We start from the raw sequence: 17,363 nt of genomic DNA on the forward strand, positions 1-17,363 counted from the left end.
GGAGAACAATTTATACAATAACAATAATATTATGAATAAAAAGAACTTTGAAAGACTTTAGAATTCTCGTCAAAGCAATGATAAACTGGGAGTTTAAAAGAAAGAAGATGAAACATTTTATTCATTCCCTGACAGACAAGGGACTAACTTAAAATGCAGAGACATAGATTTTCAGACATAGTCAATTTCATAATTTATTTTTTGATGGACTGAGAAATTATAAATGAAGTGGAGGTGGGAAGTAGTGAGAGGGAAAGATTAATGAAAATACTTGTTATTTGACATAAAAATAATAAACTATAAAATTTTTTTTTTAAAAAGAACAGGTTATATTATTTTCGTATTATTTTCAGGTAGATGTGTATTGCCCAAGACAATCTTCTCTCTAAAGAATCATCCAGTCTTCTTTACTATCTTTACTAGCTACAGAAGAACAAGACACACAGACATGCAAAATGTCAACAAAACAAAGATTGAACAATGTTGAAAAAAAACCTTCCCATTTCCTGCTTTTTAGTATGGAAATCTTTCCTAGAGTTCCAAATGAGCCTTAAGATCAACTAGTCCAACCATCAATTTACTGACAAAGATACAAAGGCCCAGAGATTTGCATAAGGTCACACAGCACCAGTAACTAGTATAACTATTTTAACCCAAGTCTTTGGAGGCAAAATACATGACTCTTACCCTCTATCATACCATCATGTAATACCACCAATCCAAAGCATACGTCTCATATTTAATTCTCCTATTCAATTAATCCTATTAATTCTCCTAGTCCATGTCCAAGGGTGGGTCCTTACTAATGTCCTTACTAATTTATATATGAAATGTGTGTGGCCACTTGCCATCTCCTAGGAATGGGTCCTCTTTACTTTTTTCCTTCCTTCCTAACAAAGGTTTAGGAGTAAGGTGTCATGAAATATGGACAAAAGATCTATTTCCCTGAGACTTGACTGGCATTCAGTTTAATTTTTTTAGCTTGTTTCTTGCTTGGGAAACTCCAAATTAACTTCAATCTCTGACTAGCACTTTTTGTGATTCTCTGACTTTTGCTTCCAGAGTGATTATTTCCTTTGTTTCCAAGAGCATGGGAGGACAAGCTCCTCAGAAGAAAACATCCTTGGGATAAAGAATTCTCTTGTTCAAATCTTGTGAAAAACTATAGGATTTCAGAATTGTCAAAGATCTTGGAGGTCATCTCATCCAACCTGTATCTGAACAAGAAGCTAAAAAAGTGATTTTCCGTATTTTGATTAAAGGCTTTTAATCAGGAGAGCATGCTACTTCCTAAGACAATCTATTCTTTTTTAAACAGTTCTGATCATCATTTCTTTATATGTTGAGTGAAATTTGTCCTACTGCAGTTGCTACTCATTCTTTCTAGTTTGCCTCTAGGGTCAAATGCAACAAATTGAATCAACTTCTTTCACATTATTAGCCTTTCAAAAGATACTGCCCACAGATGGGCAGTGTCTTGGTCCTCTCAGGAGTTAAGACAATGGAGAAATAGTTAAGTTTTCTTACCAGATGCTAACAGATCATTGATGAGGACAAGGAATCTTTCATCAGCAATTTGGGCATCTGTCATGAGAAACACAGTGCTCGTATTCTTTACTCCAGCTTTTAGGCACTGGTTGGCCAGATCCATCTGTGGAGACAGTCATGAAGAACACTAAGAAATGGTGGGTTTGTTTTGTCTTCTTGTTTATATCAGTGGGGAATTTTTCAAGACGTTAGTAGGTGGCAAGAAGAAACTGCTTATTTTGGACATGGCCAATGTGGAAATTTGTTTTGCTTGATGATGTATATTTGTTAGATGGATTTGTTTTTCTTTTCTTTTTTTTCAGGTATTTGGAATAGGGATTATAAAGGAGAGAAAATCAATTTTTGCTGATTGAAAAAAACCCCAAATTTTATTTTTAGAAATAAGCTGCTTAGTACTATACTTCTGGTCAGTAAAAGTTCACTCCCATCTGGCCCATCACACAGTAGCTATAAGAATGTCATAGTCCTTACTTCCAATTGAAGAATACAAACTGAATTAGACAGTATTACTCATTTCTAGGTACCACAGTTGTTATGATTCCTGTAGAAGCTTTTGGGACCCTTGCTTCTTGACTTCTCACTGAAGTGATGGCTTTGTAAAGCATGGGGTTTCTTCCTCAGTCATTGAAAACATTCATTACTATAACTAGTCATCAAAATTCTACTCTATCCTTCATTCCAGGATCAAAGAAATTTCTCTTGTTCTTTGTTCTCACTTTTACTGGTTATAACTTCCACTTTTCTTTAATGATCCAGTCCAAGTGCTATCTCATACATGAGGTCTTTTCTGCAGAAGTTAATGCTTCCCCAGCAAAATTTCCCTCTTGCCTTTCCTTCTTTTCTTCCTCCTTCCCTTCCTTCCTTCCTCATTTCCTTCCTTCTTTCTTTTCCTCCTTCCTTTCTATACATATATGTGGGCATATGTCGATAATATATACATATATGAATGCATGCATGATGTTTCCCCCAGTAGAATAAAAGTTCTTTGAAGGTAGCAATTATTTCACTTTTTGTCCTTGCATCCTTGGTACCTGGAAGATAACAGGCGCTTAAAAAATGCTTGTTGATGGACAGAGGAAACATATTACTAGGACTACAGACTAAGTAACTATGTATATGTGCTAGAAATACCTTGGTTTCCTGTGACTCCTGTCTTGGAAAATGCTATTTGCTCCAAAGGTCTTTGTCGAGATGATATATAAAATATCTCAAGGTTCAACTAGTCTAAGTGACTATAGGGACTACAATGTTGAGCTTTGAATGAATATAACAATCAATGCTGCTTTCTTTAACTGTATTTTCCCTCCCTAAAGTCTCAAGCATATCTGTTCCTTTAGTGTTCACTTTGTTTTTGCTCTAGACAGAAACTTTTCTTAGTGATTTCACTTCCTTAAAATAAAGTTAACTTGGTGCCCTTTATGAATCACCAGGCTCATCTTTTGGAATCTCAGATTAAACTTACAGACATCATACCTTTCCTCTATAATTTCTGTAGTTAATTACTTTTTTTGAAACTTCAGAAGCAATGATACCTGACTTATTGAGAAAAGTCACATTAAAGGGAAACCTGGAATATAAAGGAACACTATGGAAAGAAGAGTAGTAAAGACTTATGAAGTGTGACAAAAAGTAGGGAACTAGAAAAAAATTGTAGACTACAGGGCATAGGGATTGGATCTATGATTTCCCTGATACAGGGAATTACCAGGTAAGGAAGTTCACTCTATCAATACATATTGGCCACTTCTCTGAAACTTGAGAGTCTTAGAGAGTTGCTTAAAGCACTGAAAAGTTAAGTGACATGACCAAAGTCTCTTGACTAGTGTGTTTCAGGGGTGCTTGACCTCTGATACCTACATTCAATCTTGGCTCTGAAGCCATGTCTCTGTCCATTACTTCATGTTGCCTTTTGCTATAGAATATAAATGTTTTAAAATCAGATATCCAGAGCAAAGGGAGATGATAGGAAGAAGAGAGGTCTATGCTCTTCCTGACTTTACTTTGTTCTTACCTTAAGATCAGAAATAGAATAACCTTTTCTCAGAGTGATCTGGAAAACATCCATGGAACTGATGAAAGCTGCAAGTCTCGTGAGACTCTGTTTGCCACTTCCACCTACTCCAACCAGCAAAGCATTTCCCCTTGGGGATTCTAGGAGGCGATTGATACGACAACTAAAGAGAAGTACCGAAAAACCAACCAAACAAAAAACTCATTAATTTACCTTTTTAAAAATGTATTTTTTGTTTTTTTTAGATTTTATTTTCCTTCTACATATTGCTAAATGTTGAGTTATATGAAAGAAATGGAGATAACCAGGGCCCAATGGTGTAAGAACTTGTCTGATTTAAAACTCATTGATTTTTAAATGTCAGTTGAGAAACGGTGGGAAAAGCACTGACCTGGGAGTCATGAGTCATAGAAGCTGAATTTCAAGTCTGCCAATAATTCAACTTAATTTAGCAAACACTTATTAAGTATCTTCTATGTACAAGGCACTGAGCTAAGGAGTTAAAGACAAAACAGAAATACTATCTTCCCTCAAGGAATTAACATTCTTGGCAGGAAGGGGATACGTTATATAAATAGGTGAGTCAATACAAGATAATTTGAGAAGAGAGCCTGAACAACCAGGGGGATCAAAAATGCAAAATAGGAGATGACATCCACTTTGAGTTTTGAAGGATACTAAAACATATACAACAAACATGAACTTGGCCAGTCTTCCAGTGATAGTGGAGGATAGAAAGGCCTGACATGCTATGTATGGTCCATGGGGCCACAAAGGGTTGTGACTGAATATATAGTTATATCACTGAACAACTGAACAACACCAAAGGGTTTACATGGTGGAATTAAAGAAGTGTATTCCAGGCATCAGGGACAGCGTATCTAAAGATATACAGGAGGAAGAAGAAATGCTAAACTCAGAGAATGGCATGGAGGTCAGCTTGACTGGAATATATAGAATTCCTGAAAGGGAATCAATGTAAATTACATCTGAAAAATAGACTGGAGAGAGAGTGTGAACTGTTATTTGTATTGTATCAAAAAGGCAACAGAGAACCAAAGATTCCGCTTGTTTTCTGTTTTATTTTTATTTTTCCTACTTGTATGGCGAAGAGCCAATCTTGGATTGGATTTTAAGGTCTAGGTTCAAAATTTGATTTAATAGTGAACACATCCATTGCATTACATGCTAATATTTGTGGGAAAGTGAACTTATTTGTCAATTTTAGAATTTGTTTTGTTGTCTCCTGTAGGTAGCAGGTCCTCACTGGGAGACCCTCTGTCCATCTGGTATACTATTACTGATCTACTTCTGATAGTATGAATCATGCTTCTTAGAGCCAAGATGGGGCTGATGATCAATGACCTAATCAGTGCTACCTCAAACAAGATGTCTGGACAACAGGAGTTCTATCTTTGGTGCTCCCAGGAACGGCATTGAGAAGCTGCTTTTTATGAATTGCCAAAGATTTTTCCTTAGGAGCTTGGCTGACTTGATTCTTTGCCATTCTTTGCCCCCCACCCCATTTCCTGGCTTCTTTGTTCTCGGCTTCAAGGCATTTCTTCACATATTCCTTCAAGTCATGAGGCGCACCAGGTACTACCTATGATACAACTGGGGATATCAATACTATACTTAGAGATGATATGGGCATATTCAATGACTTTCATTTCCTTGTGAGTGAAAACTCTTTGATTTTTACCTGTTCCTGTCTAGATAAGGATGTCCTACTTGTGGTTTATTTGCCATTTGAATATGTCGTCTATGAACTCTTCTCAATGATTGGAAGATCCAGGCTATAAAAGCTTGGTATTACTAACTTAAACCCTACTCTCTGCACACACTGAGCCCTAATCCCTCAGTGATGAGAAAGCCCATGGGGGAAATTAATGCAGGATAATTAAATACAGTCATACTAACTAGCTATGTGACAGTGGGAAAATCATTTTATCTCTCTCTGAGCTTCTATTTCCTCTTCTGTAAAAAAAAAAAAAAATTAGAGTTGGACTAAATAATTTCTAAGTTCGTTGCTAGCATAAATAATTGATGATTTCATATTTATAAAATTATCGTATACTAATTTTTCCCTTTCCTTCATCTCTGTTCATTTATTCTTAATTTATTTTTAAATGAATATTTATTGTTTTCATCATTTAAATTTCTCCCAGTATCCTTTCCATTTCCACTTCTTAGAGACTCATCCTATGTGAAAAAGAATATTTTAAGAGAAAAAAAGAAAAAGTCAGGGAGAAGAGAAAAAAAATCCTGATTAATACAGTGGAAAAAAATCTAAAAAACTATGCATTGTTCCATATCTGTATAATTCCTACCTATGCAAAAAATCAGGGAAGGTATTTTTTCAAATCTCTTCTTTGGGGGTCATGTTGAATTCTTTGCATACACACATATGTGTATATATATATATATATATATATATATATATATATATATATATATATATATATATATATATATATATACACATACATACATGCATACATACACACACACACACACCGAGTGCTTATAGGATATGGACAGGCATTTCTCAAAAGAAGAACTGCAAATTATTAGCCACATAAAAGAATACTCCAAATCATAAGAGAAATTCAAATCAAAATAACCATAGGTTTCATCTCAGGCCCTGCAAACTAGAAAAGATGATCAAAAAATGGGTGTGTGGGAGTATGTATGTGTGTGTTTGTACACATATATGTACACACACATACATATATGTTTGTATATGCACATATACATGTGTGTGTGAAAACAGAATCATTAGTACATCTTTGGTGGTACTGTGGTTTGGGCTAATCATTTTGGAAAACAGTTTAGAATTATGCAAATAAAATAACAAAAAAATTAATATCCTTTGACCCAGAGATCCCATTGCTAGTATTATACACCAAGGAAGTCACTGATAAGAAATATGCTATAAAATATTTATAGCAACACCTTTGTGGTAGCAAAGAATTGAAAACTAAGTTGATGCTCATCAGTTGAGATATGGCTAAACAAATTGTGGTACATGAACATAATGAAATATTACTATGCTGGAAGAAATGATGAATGTGATAAATACAGATAAATGGATGATTCTACATGAACTGATGCTGACAAAGTAAGCAAAGCCAGGCAAATAATATATAGTGACTACAACAATATAAACAGAAAGAACATAACCAAAAAATTAAAAGTGAATGTTCCAAAATTATAAAAAACAACCATGGCTCAAAAGAAAAGATAGGAGAGAACATTCCCTTTACAAAGTTGGGAGGTCCACAAGTGTTCACTGCATATTTTTTCAGACTTTTTTGATGCGTTGATCAATTATGCTGTTTTTTTCCTTATTTCCATTTTTCTCTTTAAAATTCTATTTGATATATTTAATGACCCTTTGGGATAGAATAGGAAATTATATTGGGGAAAATAATAGTGATCTGAAAAATACATCAATAAAAACATTTTGAAAAGTTAAGTTATATATTGGATACCAAACCCTTGTAAAAGAAATTGAATACAACTTTTTCACCCATTCAACTGTTTCCCTTGTTATAGTAAAAGTGCATTAATTTTGTTTGTACAAAAACTTTCAGTTACTTTTAACCAAAATTATCTATTTCACCTGTAGAAATTGTCTCTATCCATTGTGTGGTTAAGAATACATGCCCTGTACAATGGTGCCCTAAGTCTTAGTCAGTTTTTGGTATGAGTGAAAGTGAGTCACCTTCGTGAGATGGGATTGAGCAGAGCTTGAGATGAGTGACTGAAAAAAAGGAGCTGGAATGGTTGTCTTATCGAGGTATAGTCACTGAAAAGGGAGTGGGTAAAAAGAACTTCTTAGACCTATACTCTCTATGTGGCCATAGACACTAGGTGAAGCTAGAGAGAAAATGCCTCATAGGCACTGTCACTTTCACTTACTACTTCTCTTCTGAGCCAAACCATTATTAGCCAAAGAGAAAAAGTGAGCAGAAGAGGTAACCTTCTTCCTGGTTATCAGAATCTAGGCTTCTCCGTCTGGCATGCCAGGAGAAGTTATAGCACAGTTTCTGTGTACTGGCAGGTGAGAGAGTGACTCAGAAATTCAGCCTTAGGGAGACCCTATTAACCAGTCATCTGGGAGTTTCCATCCATCACATATATTTCTATGAATTTCAAGTGTTGCTTTGCCCCCAGAACAAGGAAAGACTGATATCTACTAGTCGAGGTCTCATTGGTATCTATTTGTCTGTGGGAATGGGAGAAAATCTAGAGACTTATGATCTCCTGGGTACAAAAGGTCCTTGGGTACAGATTATAATAGTAAGTCATCTATTCTGAGAACCAACTGCCCTACTATCAATGTGTATGAATTTTATGTCCCCTTTTCCCCTCCCCACTGTAACCCCCAATTTCTACCTCTTGTTTTGGGATAGGGGCTGGATTGTGATTCCATTGGCGTAGGCAGCTCCAAGATAAGGAGACTCCTTTTACCAATAAATATCAGCAACTTACGCTAAGTGATACCCAGGGTCACAAGGCTAGTATGTGTCAGAAGTAGAATTTGAACCAAAGTCTTCCTGGGTTTATGGTCGGCTTTGACTATGACATATTATCTTTCTTTGCTCTGGGGACCATATTCAACTAACACTATTGTTGTTTCTGGAAAAATTATCCATCCATTTCTTTTGCTCTAATTACCATTTCCGTGTCTTTACCCGATGAAAATACTCTTCCTTGGTCACAAATTCCTTATACTTATTGGTCTAACATTAGAATGATTAATATTGTGCATCTGAATTAATGCTTAGAACAGTATTTGGCACACAACAAAAACTTTTCATTCATTCATTCATCTTTTTTCTTTTGCTAATTCCATTTTACTTTGAATCATATGTATGTATGTGTATGTATCACTCCATTAGATTGTAACTCCTTGTGGCAGAGATTGTGCCATTTCCGCCTTTCAATCCATAGCATTTAGCTCAGTCTTTTGCATTTAATAGACATTTGTTGAAATGAGGAAAAGGGAAGCAGAAGACAAATGAAGGGGAAGAAAGGACCGGAGTTTGGGAATGAATTACACCTACTAATAAGCAAGGGACTAGAAGTAAAACCACTAAAACAAGAAATAGAGTCTTTTATTTCCCCCCCATGTAAAGCACTAAAGTTGGATACAGAACTATTCATGGGAAAAGTTTGGCTGTTAAGACCAAAAACTTCAGTTTTGAGCAAGCATTTGCCATGAACGGCTCCTGGTGTTCTTAAAACTGCAGAGTTTTCTCAACAGGTTGCTATTGAGACTTTAGGGTCTGCATGTATAAAGCAATGTCAGAGATATAAGGGACCTTAGAAATCATATAATCAAACTCCATTTTACAGCTAAGGAAATTGAGGCCCCAGAAATAATAACAATAGCAATAAGAATAATACACTGTAAATATAATGCTTGAAGGTTTGCATGCATTTTATACCATTTTATCTTCATAACATTTTCAGGTAGGTACTATAGATCATGTTATCTTCATTTTATAGATGAAGAAATGAGCCTCAGAGAAATTAAGAGATTTGCTCAAAGGCACACAGCTACTGTAAAAGGCAGAATTGAAATTCACTAATAAGAATCAGAGCAATGATTTTAACCTCTGACTCAAAATCAAGAATTCTCTTAACTATATGATGTGAATAAATTGTGGGTTAGGTGACTTGATGGATAGAATGCTGGGCCTGGAGTCAGGAAGACCTGAGTTCACATCTGGCCTCCCACACTTACTAGCTGTGTGAACCTATGTAAGTTACTTAACCTCTGTTTGCCTTAGTCCACAGGAGAAGGAAATGGCAAATCACTCCAATATCTTTGTCAAGAAAACTTCATGGACTCTACAATCCATGTGGTCATGAAGAGTCAGACATGACTGACAATAATCAGACCTACTGTATCTCCTAAACTCCAGTCACATTGTCAAAATGGCTATGAAGTATTTTCTTCTGAATGTCCTAAAAGAATATAAAATTCCTCATGTCCAAAAGGGAATGCATATCTTCCCTCTTAAATCTATCTCTCCTCTAAACTTTTCTATTTCTTTGAGAGCAACCACTATCATCATAGACACCCAGTTTTCCAACTTCAATCATTGCTGACTCTCTCTCCCTCACCTTGCCACATCCAATGTACAAATTTTTTTGATTCTGCTCCCACAATTTTTCTTACTTCTATGCCCTTCTCTCCACTTACAAAGCCTTTACTCCTCATCAGACCCTCAAGACTTCTTGCCTGAACAGATTGTCTTGTAACAGCTCCCTACTTGGTCTGTGTTTTCAATCCCTCTCCTATCCTCTACATAACTGTCAAAATTTTTTTCTGTCTGATCATGCTATATTTATGTTCAAGAATCTTCATTGTCTATAGAATAAAACACATATAGAATACTTATAGAATGAAATAAAACTTCTTACCCTGGCATTCCAGAAGCTCCATTATAAAGCTCCCACCCAACCTCCCAGGTTTCTTTTCTATTACTTCTTCTAGTGAATTCTTCATTCCATCCAAACTGGACTGCTAGCTGTTCACTGAACTCAGTACTTCATTTCTTGTCTGCATTTACCAGAAAAATATCTGTGTGACCTTGGGTAAGTCACTTAACCTGAGCCTAAGTTTTCTCATCTGCAATCATATTTACACTATCTCAGAACATTTAATTTCTCACCCAGCTGCATTACTCTTGGACATCTCTGACTTCAACATGTGCCAAGAAGCTCATTATTTGGATCCTGCAAGAACCTGTTAGTCTTGGTTCCATCTTATCACTACCTTTTGCCCCTTTGATTGAAAGGTATGGCCATGAACTCCAAAACCTCTATTTAAGTCAGGAGCTCTGCTCAGAATGTTTCCTCATTTTTCACCTGGCTGTATTATTTGGAACATCTCTGACTTCACCATGTTTCGGAAAGCTCATTATTGGGGAAATCTTATCATCCTGCAAGATCCCATGAGTCAGGGACTTCTGGGATGTGTGAGGAACAAGATGAAGGACTAGATATTTTCCCCAATCCCCATAACCTCTTAATTCTCTCCAAAATAGAAATTACTTGCAAAACAGAAAGCAACTTCAGCTGTTTCTGTGGTCTAGGACATTCAGAATCCAAAAGAAGTAAAACAAACAAACAAACAAAACAAAATGAACCAAAAAAAAAAATCACCCCCACCTTTCATGTGGAGGCTGTATTAGCAGAACCAGACCCAACACACACATCACACGCAGGCTTTTAAACAAAGCCTAACTCCACACATGTCCTCCCTCCCTTTTTCCAGTGACAGTCCGAGTGTAAAGGCGGGAGTAGCATGTGTGCGTGTGTGTGTGTGCGTGTGTGTGCATGTGTGTGTGTGTGTGTGTGTGTGTGTGTGTGTGTGTATAAACCCATATTAGCAGTTTGACCAAACCACAAACTCCTGGGGCTGGTATGGAAACCCATATTAAAAGAGCAGCAGAATTGAGGAACAGATGAACAGGACATTGCTTGTGGGGAGGGCAAGGAGGGTGGTGCTATGCTGCATCCCACTAAACCTGAAGGAAAGAACTCAGAAACTGGCTGAAGTCAGTTCTGTCCACCCAAAAGTCAGTTAGGGCAGAGACTTAGGCTGGTGAACCATGAATTGTCTAGTGTGGGAGCAGACAAAGAAGCTTTGAGACGGAGCCTCCAAGGAAACCATCATGACAGGGGGGATAGAAAATGAATAATCATAGAAAATAAGGAAAGAAAAAGACTGAAATTTTCAAAGACATTTTTTTTAAGGAAGAAAACTCAGACTTCAAACCTAAGTAGAGAAATCAGCAGAAAAAACAGTAACAACAGAAGGAAATATGACCTCTAGATCCAGAGTTCAGGCATTTATGAATAAATACTGCAAAAGGAAGACAAATGAGGCAAGGCTTGATTGGAGAGGACCCTGTGGAATTTGGTAACATGGAACTACAACGTGCTCTTCCTGAGTATTTCAAAACAGAAACGGGAATTATGAGAGCAGAATTTGTGGCTTGCACAGGAAAAATATATGCATAACAAAAAATTATGTAATTTGTAATCTGTAATGGCAAGTCTCACCAAAGAAATCAAAGAAAAAACAATAGACTGGGAATGGAAATAAAGAGAAGTGAAGTACAATTTGGAAGAAGAGAACCCAAACCCCCAATAACATTAAAAGAAAATATGCTCACACCCTGAGCAATACATGAAAGACAGGATGTATAAAAGCAATCTAAGGGTCATAGCCTCTCAGAAGAATAAGACATGACAAAAAACCTTAACACCACAATGAAGGAAATAATGGAAGAGCACTGCTTAGAACTTCTGAAAATATAAAATGAAATACCAATTCAAAGAATGCACAAATAGTGATCAGGAAAAATACCCTCAACTACAAAGGAAAAAACACTAGAATAACACAAGACTATTTTGCACCCACTAGAAAATGGGAGGGGATGGAACAAAATGTTTTAAAGAGTAATGGAGCTTAGAGTACATCTCAAGGTGACCTACCCTCTATATTTAAGCTTAAACATACATGATAAAAGATGAAAATTCAGTAATAAAAAAGTATTTGAAATATTTTTCAGAAAAATGTGAACTGAAGAGATTATTTGTATTTCGAATACCACAAACAACAGGAGAAGTGAATAAAGGCAGTAACCAAGGACAGGGACAGCAATAGAGTAACACCAGGGGATCAGTAAGACTTTGTCCTAAATGTGCACAAGGAGATAGAGGTGAAGGTAAATATTGAATGAAAGGTAACAGTGAAGAGATGTAAAAGAGGCATCCTATGGATACAGCCTGGTATCACTCTGCCGACAGGTAAAACAATTTTTTTTTTGTGGGAGGGGAGACTACATTACAACATGGGAGGGTACATGCAAAGCAAGGAGGGGAGCAGGGAGATAGAGAAAAATGTCTGATGTGTTGGGATCAAACCAAGGGGTTAGCAATGAGGGGAAAGTGGTTCCTGCTGTCTCAGAAGAAAAGAGTTTAGAGGGAATTGGGTGAGGAGAGGGAAGAAAGAATTGAAATGGAGGGAAAGGAAAGAGGTCTGACTTTGGTGGTAGGAGTGGGTTCAACTGATGAATTTCTTATGAATGAAGAGAGATTGTCTGTAAAAGGAGATGGAAACCTTGCACTGGGTATGGTCTAGGAGATTTGATGTTTGAAAAGCGCCTAAAACCCACTGCTACAGGAGGGGAAGAGTTGGAACCCCTGATGACAACTGGCACTTGGGGGAGTGGAAAAACTTGGGCCCAGGGAGGAGATTTTCAGGCAAATGGAAAAAATAAAAAGTCACGAAGGGAGGGTATAGATTAGTGGTGGGCTGCATAATCAGGGAGATGGTGAGGGAAGAGCTCTGCCATTGGGCAGTGTCCTCTCTGATATTAGCATTGTTCTGAGAGTGAAACAAAATGGAAAGGGGGAATCTGTGGGACAAGGTTTACAAAGCAGTAGTAGAAATTGACTAGAAAGGAAAATCTAGGATGGATACATTGCAAATTTTTATTATCTGAAGAATATAGAGGAAAGTGATCAGATGATAATATAGGTCATGAATCAAAGATAAGGGTCTAGAGTGGAGAGAAAGAGAAAATGAATAATGAAGAGAGTGAGTTTGGAAAGAGCACAAAAATGAAATTTAAGAAGCTAATAAACAGAATAAGTTTTATAGAACTTGATAAAATAATAACAATATTCACTTGAAAAATAAAAAATCTTGACTATCAGGAAAAATTATGAAAAAAAGTAAGGATGAGATAATAGTACTTCCAGATCTCAAACTATGTTATAAAGGAGCAGTCATCAAAATCATTTGATATTGGTTAAAGAATGAAGAGAGAGGAATAAGACAGAGTAGACAAGGGAAAAACAGAAATAATAGCTTCTGGCTCAACAAGTCAATGTTTGATAAGCTGGAAAATATTAATTACCTAGGAAAAATTTGTTTGATGAAAACTGCTGGGAAAACTAGAAAGCAGTCTGGCAAAAATTAGACTTAGACCAATGCTCTACCATATTCCACAATACAGTCTCAATGAATATGGAACCTTAATATTAAAGATCATATTATAAAAAGCTTAATAGAGAAACAGATCATATACTCATAGCTGTGGGTAGGAAATATATTTCTTAATTTTTATTAATTAATTTATTTTTGTCTTCAACATTTATTTCCACAAGATTCTGAGTTCCAAATTTTCTCCCTATTTTTCCCCAACCCCCCAAGATGGCACACATTCTGATTACCCTTTCCTCCAGTCTGCCCTCCCCTCTTTCATTGGCCAAACCTCTCTCCTTCACTTTTCTTTTTTTTTTGCTTTCTCGAAATTTTCTATGCCATTTAATTAGAAAACTTTCACATTACGTCTTTGTTTTATTACTTTTTTAATCATTTCCTCCTTAGGAGGATATCATACTTATAATTTGATTACAAATACAGGTTAAAATTGTAAGATACTTGTATCTTACTATTATAGTAACTCAGAGACATTTCAGCATCAGTCAATTATTTAATACATTCAAGTTAAGCAATATCAGCCTACTTTAAAACATAAAATTTAACATCCAAATTTTAAGCATATTGTATAATTAATTAATTAATAAACGAACATATATTACTAAATCACAAAATTATTTTTATATTTTCATAACTTCATTCCAATATACTACACTTCCTTCATCATCCCATATATTTTATTTCACATATTTAAAAACATTGTTCTTTTTTCTTTTCAAAAACATTGTTTTTTTGTTTTTGCTATATTTTTAATGTTTATTTATTTTTAGTTTTCAACATTCATTTCCACAAAATTTTGAGTTCTAAATTTTCTCCCTCTCTCCCCTCTCCCCAACCCCTAATGCCTTGCATTCTGATTACCTCTTCCCTCAATATGCCTTCCCTTTTATCACACCCCTTCTTTCCCTTATCTCCATCTTCTCACTTTTCTTGCAGGGCAAGATAGATTTCTATACCCCATTACCTGTATTTCTTATTTCCCAGTGCTACATAAAATCAATTCTCAACATTCATTCCTAAAACTTTGTGTTTCAACTCTCCCTTCCTCCCTCCCCACCCACCCCCCAGAGAAGGCAAGCAATTCAATATAGGCTATATACATGTAGTTTTACAAAAGACTTCCATAATAGTCATGTTGTGTAAGACTAACTATATTTACCTCCATCCTATCCTGCCCCACATTTACTCTAGTCTCTCTTTTGACCTTGTCCCTCCCCAAAAGTGTTTACTTCTAATTACTCCCTCCTCCCATTTTCCCTCCCTTCTATCATTCCCCCACCCCACTTGTCCCCTTCTCCCCTACTTTCCTGTACTGTAAGATAGGTTTCATACCAAATTGAGTGAGCATGTTATTCCCTCTTTAAGCCAAATGTGAAGAAAGTAAGCTTCACTTTTTCCCTCACCTCCTCTCTTGTCTCCTCCATTGAAAAAGCTTTTTCGTGCCTCTTTTATGAGAGAAAATTCACCTCATTTCATTTCTCCCTTTCTCCTCCCAATATATTCCTATTTCACCCCTTAATTTTATTTTTTTTAGATACCATCCCTTCCTATTCAACTCACCTTGTGCTCCCTATCTATACATATATATGTATATGTGTGTGTGTGTGTGTGTGTGTGTGTGTGTGTGTAATCCCTCCCACTCCCCAAATACTGAGAAAAGCCTCAAGTTACAAATATTATCTTTCTGTGTAGGAATGTAAACAGTTCAACTTTAGTAAGTCCCTTATGATTTTTCTTGCCTGTTTACCTTTTCATGCTTCTCTTGATTCTTGTGTTTGAAAGTCAAATTTTCTGTTCAGTTCTGGTCTTCCCATCAAGAATGCTTGAAAGTCCTCTCTTTCATTGAATGACCATTTTTTTCCCCTGAAATATTATACTCAGTTTTGCTGGGTAGGTGATTCTTGGCTTTAATTCTAGTTCCTTTGACTTCTGGAATATCATATTTTAAGCCCTTTGGTTCCTTAATGTGGAAGCTGTCAGATCCTGTGTTATCCTGATTGTATTTCCACAATACTTGAATTGTTTCTTTCTAGCTGGCTTGCAATATTTCTTCCTTGACCTGGGAACTCTGGAATTTGCTACAAGATTACTGGGAGTTTCTCTTTTTTGTCTCTTTCAGGAGGTGATTGGTAGATTCTTTCAACATTTATTTTCCCTCTGGTTCTAGAATGTCAGGACAGTTTTCCTTTATAATTTCATGAAAGATGATGTCTAGGCTCTTTTTTTGATCATGGCTTTCAGGTACTTCAATAATTTTTAAATTGTCTCTCTTCGATCTATTTTCCAGGTCATTTGTTTTTCCAATGAGATATTTCACATTATCTTCCATTTTTTCATACTTTTGGTTTTGTTTTCTAATTTCTTGGTTTCTGATAAATTCATTAGCTTCCATCTGCTCCATTCTGATTTTTAAAGAACTATTTTCTTCAGTGAGCTTTTGAACCTCCTTTTCCATTTGGTTAATTCTGCTTTTTAAAGCATTCTTCTTCTCATTAACTTTTTGGACCTCTTTTGCCCATTGAGTTAACCTATTTTTAAAGGTGTTATTTTCTTCAGCATTTTTTGGGGTCTCCTTTAGCAAGCTGCTGACTCACTTTTCATGATTTTCTTACATCACTCTCATTTTTCTTCCAATTTTTCCTCCACCTCTCTTACTTTATTTTCAAAATCCTTTTTGAGCTCTTCCATGGCCTGAGATCATTGTATATTTATTTTGAGGCCTATGATGGTATGCATTGTTCTTCTTCATCTGAAGGGATAGAGGGAAATACCTGTTCACCAACAAAGTAACCTTCCATAGTCTTATATTTTTTCCCTTTTCTGGGCATTTTCCCAGTCAGTTACTTGACTTGTGAGTCCTTTGTCAAGTGGGGGGTATACTGTTGGGACCTGTAAGTTCAGTTCCTCCAAGGTAGCACAATCAAGGGAGAGGAGTTTACTCTTCTCCTAGCCTGGGCACTGGTTTGAGAGCTACTAAAGCTTTTCTGCCCAGGGTCTGCAAGTAGAATTTCCTTTCCAGAGCCTCCACCAGCTCCACTCATGGCTGAATCCCAGATCAGTGACTCAATTCCCTCAGGGTCTTTTGGCAGAGGGCTCCAAAAATGGATACTGCAGCAGCTGCCACCAGTGCTGCCTCCTCCTCCTCTGCAGCTGCAGCCATCTGGGGTCAGGGTTAGGAGAGAACCCTGCTCCCTTGTCATTCAGTTGAAAAAGCTTTCTCACTGACCTTTGAAGCTCTCTTTGGCATTTGTGGGTTGAGGGATCTAAGAACCACCACTGCTGCTGGGGATTCCACCCCTGAGGCCTCTTCCTAGTCCTGTCGCTGCCACACCATACTGTGCAGACCACATGAGGTAGACCTTTCCTGTTGGCCTTCTAGGCTACGTTGGGGTGGAAATCTCTTTCACTCTGTCCTTTTGTGGCTTCTGTTGCTCTAGAATTTGTTTAGAGTCATTTTTTAAAGGTATATATGGGCTGTGGGGGAAGAGCGTATGTGCATCTTTCTACTTTGCCATCTTCTCCCCCTCACTTTCTTGTAGGGCAAGATAGATTTCTATATCCCATTCCCAGTACATTTTATTTCAAAGTTGCATGTAAAAACAATTTTTAACATTTGCTTTTAAAACTTTGAGTTCCCAAATTCTCTCCCTTCTTCCCTCCCCACCCACCCTCATTGAGAAAGCAAGCAATTCAACATAAGGTTATACATGTGTAATTATGCAAAACTCTTTCATAAAGTCATGTTGTGAAAGACTAACTATATTGCCC

The 17,363-nt window shown here is 36.6% G+C and overlaps 1 protein-coding gene across 1 annotated transcript in view; it reads right to left on the reverse strand.

The window, feature by feature from the left end:
* Window positions 1–17,363, reverse strand: part of DNAH9 (dynein axonemal heavy chain 9) — a 459,447-nt gene that overhangs the window by 176,024 nt on the left and 266,060 nt on the right. The window contains exons 44-45 of the mRNA XM_072645065.1: window positions 3,560–3,722; window positions 1,528–1,651 (exon numbers count right to left, since the gene is read on the reverse strand). Coding sequence (XP_072501166.1) covers window positions 1,528–1,651; window positions 3,560–3,722 — 287 coding nt within the window. The remainder of the gene's footprint in view (window positions 1–1,527; window positions 1,652–3,559; window positions 3,723–17,363) is intronic.

This window comes from Notamacropus eugenii, chromosome 2, assembly GCF_028372415.1.
Source record: "Notamacropus eugenii isolate mMacEug1 chromosome 2, mMacEug1.pri_v2, whole genome shotgun sequence".
NCBI classification, from domain to species: domain Eukaryota; kingdom Metazoa; phylum Chordata; class Mammalia; order Diprotodontia; family Macropodidae; genus Notamacropus; species Notamacropus eugenii.